Below are 12,618 nucleotides of genomic sequence, written 5' to 3' on the forward strand. Positions count from 1 at the left end.
AGGGATAGCAGCCCCTTGGAGACCTTGTTGCCATGTTTACATGACGGAGAGGGGCCCGTCGGCGCTCCTGCCCCACCTGGCACTGCAGGTGTGGCTCGGGTAGCGAGCTGCTTGAAACGCCCAGTTCCAGGTTGGCGGGGTCCACTTGGGAGGGGTGAAAAGGTCATGAAAAATGTCTGTGGTGGGGGGACAAAAAAGCAAGCTTATAAATGGTTTCAAAAGTCTGGCGTTGCTTTGTTTTTCATCTGTTCACCTTGTTCGTTCACTCGTAGGCTTGTTATGCGTAACTCTGCTGTGCAATGAAACATGAAAGTTATTCTCATGCTAACCTTGAACTGTCTAGCACTTGTTGTTCTTGTTTTGGCAGCTGTACTTTGGTGCTTTGAATGGACAAGGGGCGCTTAGCAGAAAAATCAAGAAACTCAGTTTGTTGTCCACTTCAGACTTCAAATGTGCTTCTGGTTATGCAGACCCTGCAGGTTGTTTTACTGTGGTGCTGTAAGCACTAGCTTGCTTTTGCAGGTCTTGTGGTCAGATGGCAGTCTGGATAAAGACTTGTGCAATATCATGACACTGGTTTTAGCAAATTTGATTTTTTTTTTTTTTGCTGCTCTAGTATCCATCCAGATAAGTGCAGCCTGATATATTTCCAGGGTCAAAGTAAAGTCCTATTCCAAGAGCCTGAAAGAATGGGGTCTTTTTAGTCTTGAACAGAGAGGATTATGAAGGGGACCTGATTCAAGATTTCGGAATACTCAAAGGCATTGATGAAGTCTGTCCTAGAGAATTCTTCAGCATTGACCACTGAAACATAAACCAGAGGATACAAGTGGAAACTGAAGTGCAATTCACAGCCCTAAAGTGGATTGTGGAATTTGCCGATATGAAATGAGTTTTTTTCACATGTGCTGATAGGCCTGTATTTTGTTTTCTTACAGGTTCACAAAACCGGCCCCCATGTTTCTGGACCGGAACTTCAGGCGGCTGAGCAAAGTTAATAACTACTTACCTCCGTTTGGGTTCAAAACGCAAGGTACTACTTTTTATTTCAAAAAATAAATAAAAGGTACCGGTTTTTATTTTGTGCAGTAGAGCACAGCGACTGCACACTGCTCACTGGACCGTTTCATACGGCCACTCATCACAGCTGCTTTTAGAAAGCCATTTGCTTTTTAGATGTTTTGATATTCTCAGTGATGACAATATTCCTTATAAATAAGTTTTTTTTTATATCCCCTGGAAACCACTTTTCCTTTCTAAACACAGTCCCAAAGCAGAATTTGGAAAGCATTTCAGTCTCTTTCTTTGCATGATCTTACTTGGAACAGGCTTAGTGCTTCTCGCTGTTGGAAAATGGTGAGCACAAATTAATTGTTCTCTTCCATGACCAGAGTTCTCCAGACTGTGGAAGTCTTTTTCCATGTTGAGTTGGGTTTAAATAGTCCCTTTTATCATTTATATGTTTCTGTAGGGTAGGTGTCATGCATTCTTAGAATGGTGTAAGCAATCTGATGTGTGTTCATGCACCCACTGGAAGTGTTTTCTGATGCAGAGAACTTTTATGTTCCCATTAAACACAGGTGAGGGGCCTTGGCCAAACATAATACATTGTCTCAGAACTGTTTTTTAAAGCCGAGCTCCGAAGACCATCTGTGAAAAGGAAAGGAGAGATTACACGACTGACAAAATATTTCTATTGTCTTGGACATTTTTTATGATGATCAGTTGCAGGTAAATTGGTACAAGAAGTAACTTACAGGTCAAGGATAAGAGGTCCCTTCACTGAACAGAGTTCTTTAATTTTTCAATAAGTCCTTAAAAATGATTTAGGGACTCTTCCTCTTGGGGAAGATCCCTGCTTTAGGCTCTCCTTCAAAGTGTACAAAAAATAATTGGGAAATGGAATAAAAAACCCAACCCCCCCAATAAAAAATAGACAAGTGTGAATTCCCTGGTGCTTGATTTCCCATACTTAAATTCATATTAGATTTTCCTGACGATTTCCAGAACGTTTGGACTGGGTTTGGTGGGTTTAGGATATGTGTATACTGTTTTCACACTGTTTTACAGATTTCTTTTGTCTTTATTTCTTTAAACAACCAGTCAACGACAAATTGAACGCAAATATTGTGTTGAGAGAGAACTGTACCTGGTGTGCCTGCCCTTAAACGAGTGTCTCAGAACGGGGTTTTTGTTTTAAAGAAACCTGCAGTCCAGTTCTTCTCCTGTTGCTTGCATGAATTTAGCCAGATGTCTGGCTTTGGACAGTTTCTTCTGTAAGTCATTGCCCGGGCACAGTGAGCGAGTACCAGTGACCGAGAACTGCAGAGGGATCCCCTCTCTCGGCGCCTGTCTCTCAGCACACCGGCACATCAATTATCATCAGGGTTTTGTATCTTATTACTTATTACTTATTGCCACTTTACACAGCAAAAAGGTTTAAGTCATTTCCAACCCACAAAGCTGTTGACTTTTTTTAAGAAACTTTTTTTATTCCGTATGCTTAAGAAAAAATGATAAAAACCTAACTTGTGCTTAAACATGTTTATTTATTGGTGGAAATGTGTGATAGAATTTTAATAGCACAACATAATCTGTGGTGTGGTATTCTTGTAGGGCTTATCAATAAAGAGCAGTGCACTTCTTTAGCTTTGTTTGTTGAGTCCAGGAATCCCACCTTTAATGACATGCCTGTGCTCCAGCTGTTCTGTGCTGTGCCTCCGTCTCCCTGCTTGAAAGGAGAAGTAGTCATTTGAAACATTTTCAGAAGAGCCAAGAAGTTAATGTCAATATTCGGATTGTGCCTGATTAATGTGATCATTTTGAGGTTTTTTTTAAGTCATGCGTTGTTGTGAACATAGTAGCTTATAGCGACATTACTGTGACGTTACCATTTTTTAACTTTTTGTCCGTGCTCTGTGGATGTCTATGACTTAAGGAAAGATTGGTCCATACGCCACAGCAACTAGAATCTATAACGGATGCCTTGGGATCATGTTTTGACATTATTCTCACTGATAATACAGGATGACAGGTATTGTTTTTTGGAGTAGGAAATTGGAAACGGATGCATTTTTACGTTTTAGTGTTTTGTTCTACAGCCTGCTCGCAGTGAATACGAGTTGACTTTCCATTGGAAAAAATAACGTACTTAATAAAAATCTTGTTTGTGACCACCATTTGACCTTTAAAATCTAGCTTCAAAGACCGCATCAGAAGTAGGTTTTGTGGGCTGGGGGCTGGCCAGTGACAGCCAGGCAGAGAGATTGAAGCTCAGCAGTCTTCACAGTATACATTGGTAGATTGTTTGCATCATATCCAGTTAGGTAAGAGAGAGAAAATGTAGGTATGTGCATTACATAGCTGTTTATAGTGGCCTTTTCTATTCGTTCCGGGGGTGACAGCTTTATATGGGTGAAAATTTTAAATAGAGCTCTTTGCTGTTTATGTTCCACCTGGCTTCTATTTTATCTGCTGACAGTTAGAGCAGCGAGTTGTTTTTTTTCCAACCCGAGACCTGTGACAAGGTGTTATCTGGCCTTACTGAAAAGAAATTCTTGGCAAAGCGTTTTAGAGCCCCAACAAAAACAACAAAACCAGTTTATTTTTAGGCCGGGCGAGTGATTGTTACCCCTGTTTGACGTCAGCAGCAGGCCTCCTTCTCCCGCCCTCCAGTGTTCCCTCTGTTTGCCCTGCTTGGCCGTTGGTTTCCCTGCCCTTTTGTTGAAAACCGCATGGGTGACGTCTGCTCTGCGAATGTTTCCCGCCCGAGTATTCTGTCTGAAATCTGCGTGAGACTTTCAAGGCCGTTCCTCATGAGATTCGATTCTCCTGCAGGTGTGCCTTGGAAGCTGTTGTCCATAAACAGTCCCCAACCAACCAAGACAGAGCTTGAGAAAGCTTGCCCAGAAGCATGGATGAAAATCGCACCATCCCAGCGGGCAAAGTTGGATTAGGCTGTATCAAAGAAACACCCAATGTGCTTCTATCGCATTTGGACTTGGGAGTGTGAAAACTTAATCAATATACAGTTATTGCCACCATTTAACTTCTTTCACTTGTTCATTTTGCAAATTCCAAGTTTTGATTAAAAGTATTCACTTTAAAAAAAGCGTCATTCAGCACTAGGGGATTGCCATTGGAAGGGGGTGAATACTTTTCCAAAGGCATTGTTTGTGCTTTGCTGCTGTGCTGGAGCGCAGCTCAATCCAGCCCTTTTCCCTGATCCAGTTTCATCTTCTGCATCACAAAAGGCATAAAGAAGAACTGGATTGCATTCCTCATGCCTGTATTTGGCCATGCACAGCTCCCAGAATGACTCAAGATACCCTAAAAAAAGGTATTTAGCAGCTGTGGGAAATGTATCCCCACCCCCTTGATTTGTTTATGAATTCCCATAGACTGCTACTGTCTCCCGTTACAGATTGTCCATCAGATTCTTACAAGCATGGGGGGATTGCTTTCAGCCATAGAGTCGGGTTTGTGCTCAGATGGTGTTAACTTGAGATGATGTACCAGGAAAGGCACTATATTTGTATGAAATGGGACTAGTTTTGCACAACTGGAATGCTACCTGCCCTATCTATGGTAGGCTGCTTTGAAATCCGGAATACTACTATAGCTATAGCAGCAGACATCTTTGCATAGCTGTGGAAAGTACTTGTACATTACTATTAAGTAAATAGCCTGCTGTGATCATACTGCATTGTCCCGACCAACTACTTTCAAATAACCTCCAAATGCTTAATGGATTTTTGTAAAGTTCATCAGTGCTGTCAACTCCCTTTTTAGAGGGTTTGAAATGGTTCGTTGCTGTAAACCAACAGTGACTAAGCTCTGTGAACCATCTCGAGAAATTATTCAAGATGTCGAAACCGAATGGGAGCAAAGCTAGTTCCATTCAAAAGACAAAATGGGTGATTTCCCTTAACCCCGCGTGCATGACTTTAGAAAATGTAAATACCGCAACTGTTAAAACATGCTTTTTTTTTTACATGTTCTGAAGCTGCTTCGGTATTGAAGTGTGTTCACCTGTGATGGGTGTTTGTCTCTTTTCAAGCAGCTTGTTTTCAAAGCCAGCTTGTGGAATGTTGTCCCGTCTGTTTAACACTGTGCAGCACCTTCTTGTAATGATACGTCAGTCACCTTCATCATGCAGGCATTACAGGGGCCTGGCCCTATGAATGGGGCTGTCTGTAGTGTGCGTTCAGTCAGTGCAGGAGGGGTGGGTTCGTCTCTTAGCAGTTGTAGTAAAGCATCGAAGGCAGTGCTCTGGTGAAATGTTTATTCTGACAATTAAAAATGTACACGTTGCTAGTTTTTTAACTCCCTTTGAGAGGGCCTGTCCATTCATCCAAAAGAGTGAATGAATTTTTACATTATGGACTGGGTACTTGAAGCCATGTCATCAAGAGTGCGCAGCAGCCTGTGAAATCAGAGCCTTGAACACGTTTTTGCACCAATGCCAGCACCAGCTGCCAGCACCAGCCGGAGCCCCTGGGCTTGGGTATAGCGACAGGAAGCGACATGCCCTGAAGGGTCTGGCTAGGGTCCTGTGGGATGCAGCTGCAACAGGCAGTGAAGTCCTCGCAGTTTTGAAAAAATGAGCTTCAATTCATGCCAGGGCCTTGAGGAGCTTCATTCCAGAGGAGGGCTCTCTTGGGGACTGACTGGGGTGCCCCACCCTTAGAAACAGTAGCCTGGGTTTTCGCTCCTTTGATTTCTCTATGCTTGAGTTGGCTTGAATGAAAGCCTTTCTTTACAAATTACCATCGGGCCTGATTAAAGTAAGTCTGTCTGTTTGCATTTGTACAATTAGCTTGTATTTGCATTGTGGTACTATGTGATGCTATTTCCCCTTTTTTCACTCCCTCTACATACTGTATATATTCTGCCACCATCTCTACCAGTGTTATTCAGTGATTGATTTGTTTTGATTCTATTGATGTAGAGCTGGTTCCTGCTATATTTATTGGATTTTTTTTCTGTCTGAAGAAGCTGGTGCCATGGATGAAATAGGTTTTTATCTTAAGTATTAGTTCATTCTTAATTGCAGTACCACCTGCTGAAATGAATGAGTGTTATAATATAGGACTTTGTTAACATTGGTTGAGATGGACGTTGCAAACAGGTCTGCAACAGAATGTGTTTGTGCCTGGCTTCTGTATGTACAGTACTGTATTCTCAGTCAGTAAGCCTACAATATTTAGACATTTGCGGCTATTTTCTTCAGAGAATTCAGAGAATCATAATTGTATCCCATGAGTACTGACTCTTTCTAAAGTTAATTTAAGCCTAGAGACATGAATATTTACTCCTTTATGCATTTTTGGCAAGTATTTTTATTTTTTAAGATGCATAAGTTACATATTAATTTTATGTTACAGAACATGTAAATTGTTTGTTCAGTGTTTTATCTGAGACTTTTTGAAAAAGAAAAACGCAGAATTACTGCTTTATGGATATAACCCGCAAAGTTAGAAAAGAATCCTGTATTTTTACACAGTACTGGAAAATTACTGTGGTATGTTAGTCGTTCACCTTTGAGCCACCAGTTTCAGGGCTTTCACCATCCTGACTGATAGCAGAGTGTTTTTGTTGTACAAAGTAGTACATCTTGAGCGCCTTGTCTTAAGACCAAAGGCCCTTTTCATTATAATATATACCTAAGATCTTTTCTGAGACTAACCAGAAAATTAAAAAAACAACAGAGTCGAAGGAAGGCGAATAGAGTGTCCCACACCAAAGCTTTTGACTCCTTGGAATTGTAAAAAATATACTAGCAGCCACTGTACCGGAACTTAAATGAATGCTCTAGCAATTCAGTGACATAACCAAATTCTCAGAGGGCGAGAGAATGCATGCTTTATCTGGAGAATGTGCTTGTTTAAAAATGCCATTCTTAACTGAGTGTTTCTTTATGGACTCTTTCCGAAGCACACTTAGCGGAATTTATTTCTCCTGCTCGCGGTGGGCCCAGGACTAGCTCTCCGAAAGTTGTCTTGCGCCTGGCAAGCAACTGGAAACCCTAAGTGATGGATGTTTTTGAAATATGAAGGGGGTTATCTGCGTCCAGTGATTGCAACATTGTTCGTTTCTTTTAAGGATTTTCATTTTTCTTTTCTTTCCACAGAAAAAATTATCGACGCTATCTTGTCAGCAACGAAGCATTACGGGCTGGGTCCAGAGCTAGACAGGTAGGTGCGCCTGTTACTGAGTGAGAGTGTGCGGAGGCTGTGCGACTCCCGTGGGAAGTCCTCTGGGAAAGAGCAACCCTTTGCAAGGTGCCAGGCCAGGAGCACCGGTTTAGAACTGCACGGTTCTCCTCTTCCCTGCCACGGCCTGTGTTCACTGCCTGGCTGCTTCGATTGAGAAGGACCTGTACTTCTTTATGAATTACCCAGACGTGATGCGCAAACAGGATCACAAAGGACAGGGAAGGTATGTTGGGGGAAACGCTGACCCGTTCGGTTGAAGAAGTGCACCCTGCACTGGCACTGAATGCACTCGGAAGCTCCAGGTGGTGACAGTCCATGCTCATCCCAGCGGCGGACAGCCGGACACGAGCCAGTGCAGAAACACTGTGGCAGCTGATGTCGTTTCCAGTATAGCGCTCACTGCTCTTGCGAGACTTGACGTCATTCATCACTCGATACCCCTCAAGACCTTTTGCCGATCTCTTACATCTTTGGAAGGGGAGCAGATTTGGTGTGACTGTGGTCACCGTCTCTTGAGTTTTAAGTACGGGTGCAGTGGCGAATCTAAAATTCCCCGCTACTTGTGCGGAGAAAGATTCCCGCGGAGGTGAAGCAGCGTGACCATCTCCTGGCTCTGTACGCTCTTGCGCCCTCTGAATGAGTCACCGTCGGTCACATCCCGCTTTGTTGAAATAATATCTCCAACGCGTCTCAGCGAGAGGTGTTTACGGCACAGTGGCCTTTCAGCTGAAGTCCCCGAGAGAGGCAGAGAGCCCTTGGCGCCCACTTCAGGGCTCCAGCATCAAAAGGGGCTCGAATATGTTGAGCCTCTTACGGGTCTTACCGCCTGTGCAGTCTTTGATTGCTTAAACAGGGGGACAAGCTGAAGTGTTTATCGTAAGAAACACACTGGACTTAACCCGGAAATTCCAGAACCGTGCTGAGCAAATACCTCCAAACCACAACAGTGAATCCATCACTCGCACACACCTTCGTGTCTCTCCTTGTTTTTTTTATTTTATTTTATTTTTTTAATTTCTTGGCCAAGTAGTCTGGTGTTCTTGTGCATGATCCATGGTGGCAGAATTGGCTTCTGAAAGCTGAGTTTCCTTCCTAAGGTTAATGCATTTCTGCAGGCCCAATTTTCAGTTGGCTCGGTGTTTGTCACAACACAAATACAGTGTACGGTATGCTGGTGATGGAGTCGGGGCACTAAGTGTTAGGTCTGTACCTACAATGCAGTGCCTGGAAACGGAACAGATTCAACTTGCAGAATTACAGTGGATGTTTTTGTGGCACCTAGGTATTTTATTCCATCATGTGCTGTGCTGAAGTGGTGTTTTGCGATAGACGACATTTTTCATAGAAAACACCTTCAACCATTTTTACTCAAAATTATAAAGTTCAAATCTGAGAAAAACTGTAACAGGGCCGTTGATCATTGTATCATAACATTTCATATAGTAACGCTAACCTAGCTCTTCTTATCAGTATTGGTGTCCTATACATTTTATTGGCTTTACAGCATTCTGCAGGTCAAAGTTTAGTGGTTAAGAACTATAAAAATGTCCGAAGCCTGAAAGGAAACCACACTCAAGTTGTCCGTTTTAAAGCAGGCTGTGTTCCCGAGTGATGTCACTCTTAAGGGCGCAACACACAGCATTTTATCCTGGAGCCCCAGCCCTAGGAAGTAACCCCTCCTTTTTCTCTGAACTGTGTACGGCAAAAGAAAAGACATTTTCTGGTTTAGCTGGTAAGGAATCCTGAGTGTAGCACCCTAAGAGTGATGTCAGGGAAACGTTTGACCTTGGTATAGGCTACTGGAGTGCACCTTCTCTAGGCCTGGGGGATTTTTATATTAATCATTAAAATGATAGAGCTGCACAACATAAGACCAGCAAGCGACATAGGGTATTGATACTAATGAGGAAAAGACATGATTTAGGGTGAGTATTTGAAGTCTTACGACGCCAAGTCACAGGGCCCTGTCATGGCATGTTTCCTTATTTCCCATGTTGTCCTGGGCAAAGAATATTCACTCAGAACCAGTCTTACAGTCAGCCTTTCGGCCTTTAACCTTGGGATAACATTTCTTCTTGCAGTGTTGTGTCCCCTCTCTCCCTTCATTTTGTATGAAAAGCATTCAGACCTGCTGTTCTCAGTCTGTTGGAAACATCTTCACTTTGTCAGGCTGTTTCCATATTTGTTTGGAGATTAATGTGGGAATTCAGTGGTGAGATGACTTCACTGTGAACGGACATCCCCGGCCTCCTGCTAAACATTGTCGTCATCCTCGGGCTCCTCCAGGGGCTGTGGAGGGGGGCAGGATCTACTGTACTGTATGTCCCTCCATTTCTTAGTCACCCGGGCCCAAGGCGAATAAAAAGACTGCTTTTATCGTCTCTGCACATGTGAAGACAAGAGGAATTCAAAGACACCAAGTTCAGATCTGGCTTCAAAGCCCTTAAGCTGTGTGTGTGATGTCCCTTAAGAGGTTAAGGGACTGAGAGGGACAGGATCAGTCAGTTCATGCTTGAACACAAAGGTTGTGGCACTGGTGGGGAAAAAAAAAATCCCTCTCCCATCCTCTACTTATTGCTGTAACATTATTGTTGTCTTGTTTCCGCTCGGGATTATTTCATTAGTCCCGATATTTTCAGAAGATTGGTGTCCCGTGTGTCTGAAATCTTGTCTTGTAAATACACATCGCACACAGGATGAGATAAAACAGAGTAGCCCAGTCTTCCATGTAAGTAAGAGTTTGGATCTGGAACCCTTTCTAGATGTAGAATTTTGCGTAAACCTGGATTTCACTTGAGAGCGAATGCTTACTATTAATACCTTTATTATTTTATGCTTTGATGGTAGCGGTTCCTCTCCTGTATGCTGCTTTGCTAACATGAAGACATTTTGTGATACAGTTAATACATTGTATTCTGCAGTAAAATGAATGATATCATTCAAGGACAACTAAACAGACTCTGTAGAATGGGTTTATGGTGGTGTGCCCTGTGCATACTTCATGTGCTAATTGCTTTGTTTATATTTCCCTCTTCTTTAACAGTTTGAGCTGTAAAAGATGCATCATTGTTGGGAACGGAGGGATCCTTGCCAACAAGTCCTTGGGCTCCCGGATCGATGAGTACGACGTCGTTGTGAGGTGTGTGTGTGTGTGGGCCAGGCGCCGTTCGGATTGAAACCTTTTCTAATCGTCCACGTACTCGTGTGTAGCACAGAGAGAGCCGTTTAGTCTCCAAAAAAAAAAAGCTGCAAGCAGAGGGTAGTTGGACTAATGGTTCTGCGAGCTGCTTTAATGAAAGTCACAAGTAAATGTGCTCAGAGGCAAATTTTCAGTGTAGCGCAGAAAATCAAAAGCCTGAAATCAAGACGTTCCAGACCACACACTTTCTTCACCCAAGTGGTGTTTTACCCCATCTGCCGAAAGACATTGTGAATAAAAATAACCTGTGGTGAGACAGAAGAAAGACAAACTATGTCCTTAATGATGCAGAGAAAACCCTATATAAGCAAAAGGCCGTAACTGAATTAGTGTTTGACAGAATAATTTGTAACGTACTCTCCTTAATTATGCACTGTCGCATATTGAATTACAGCTTCTTTGAAAGAAAGGTTCTAGATCTAAAACTGTTAGGGTAGCAGTAAGAGTTAATGCCCTGATCTGCGTGAGTGTTTAATGGCCGGGGGAGACCGATGAAGGAGTGCATGTGCCCCCTGATGCTTGGATTAAGAAGCGATTGGACAGGCAGCCTGGTGGGGCTCTGTCCAGGTGGGCTGAGTGGCACGCTTATCCAAGCATGTGCGGCTCTTCTCAACTGGAAGCACATGTTCCTGTGTGTGACCGGCTTGCCCCGGGTGCACTGAAGGGCCGTTCCTCTGGGAGCCCATCCTTTATGCCCCCGGCCCCCTGACATAGATCTCCCAAGCCCGTCTAAGGGACGTGATCTCAGGGGTGCCCCAGCCTTAACCCTGAGACCACTGGAACTAACAGACTCCTGCAGCTGCTTCGTGATGCTGGGTAGACGAAGAGGGATCTGAGAGGTGTGACAGCACTGAGGATGTCCGTTATCCTTGGAGCTTAATTTGTAACAACACAGGAGACATCTTCTGTGCATATCATCATTCCTGTCAAAGCACCCCGCTTTGTTTAGAGATCATTTTTTCTCCTGCCCTCAGTTTTTTTTTTTTATGTCTGTTCAGTTCCGTGTAGGGACAGAAGGCTTTACAGACATGCTAGGCTAGGCTGTGCATCCCAACATCATGTTCAAAACCGATTGAAAGCACTAGTGTGCGGCAGGGTGTGATGATAATTCTTTACCCTGATGACTGGGAAACGCTGACAGGCGATGGAGCTAAAAGATGATTTCAAGAGGAAGCGGTTTGGAGAAGTATGACCAATATGGTTAACCACAATATGTGATGTGCTCTGAAAAGCCTGCCTTAGTGACCACCGTAATCTTTGGTGATGGACAAGGCTTATTCCTTTCCTTTCAGAAATGTGTCATGGTTGTATTCATCTCTTTGTTCTCTTAATGGCAGACCAGAGCTCTCCTGAGAGCTGGAGCCATGTTGTGGCCAGCAATTCTGTCAGAATGATCATCAAAAGTCCAGACAGATGTTCATTTGAGGACAGCACAGTGATTTTAGAGTAAGGCGATGACAGCACAACTTCGATCAGAGAGACCTACGGTTTTCCGAGAACTGCTGTGGATGCAGAATTTGTTCTGCAGTCATGTTCTTCAACACTTTCAGACCACAGACAGCCAACACGCTGTTAGCTTTCCAACAATCTGGGTTTGTTGATTTTATTGTTCTTCTCGTATAGCATATGAAAAGTACGGATTTTACCCACCGGTTAGCCGCGTGAATTTCGCTGCCCTTTCCCAGCGGGGAATGATGCTGCAGTGAAACATACATTTGTTAGGTGACTGTTGTTAAAAAGCATGAAGAACTCCCTGTGACTCGCCGGCCGTTTGCAATGAAAACGGAAGGATTTGTGAAGCAGTGACGATGACTGTTCTCCTGCAGCCTGCTCTTTTCTCGTTTCTCGATTCCAGCCCCAGCTCAGTGGGCCCCTGTGCTGGACGGTGCTGACAGCACAGCACATCCTGCTGGGTTGGTACATGCCTCCCACTCCTCTTCCCATGTCAAACTCTGATGGTCACACTCATCCGCTAAAAAGACTTGCCGCCTTGTCACAGATGCCTTTTTTACTGTCGTGTTTTTTTTAACATCACTAGGCTATGAAAAACGAGCCATTGCCCTTTCTTGAAACCCCGCAGGTCCAGTGCTGGGCTCCGTACAGGACTGAGCTTTCTGAGTGTGTCTTTGTCTAGTGCAAAGTTAGTTGTATTTTCTGATCTTACATTTTCCAAAGCTGCGAAAATAATCTGACGGAAATGGA

General features: G+C 43.6%; 1 protein-coding gene across 4 annotated transcripts in view; it reads left to right on the top strand.

Moving 5' to 3' along the window:
• The window catches only part of LOC148823309 (CMP-N-acetylneuraminate-beta-1,4-galactoside alpha-2,3-sialyltransferase-like), a 90,027-nt gene that overhangs the window by 49,866 nt on the left and 27,543 nt on the right, over positions 1-12,618 (top strand). For all 4 annotated transcript variants that reach the window (XM_088927027.1, XM_088927030.1, XM_088927029.1 and 1 more), the window contains 3 exons: positions 939-1,033; positions 7,133-7,196; positions 10,261-10,356. In XM_088927027.1, coding sequence (XP_088783153.1) covers positions 939-1,033; positions 7,133-7,196; positions 10,261-10,356 — 255 coding nt within the window. The remainder of the gene's footprint in view (positions 1-938; positions 1,034-7,132; positions 7,197-10,260; positions 10,357-12,618) is intronic.

The sequence above is a fragment of the Atractosteus spatula genome, chromosome 11, assembly GCF_055471065.1.
Source record: "Atractosteus spatula isolate fAtrSpa1 chromosome 11, fAtrSpa1.hap1, whole genome shotgun sequence".
NCBI lineage: Eukaryota > Metazoa > Chordata > Actinopteri > Semionotiformes > Lepisosteidae > Atractosteus > Atractosteus spatula.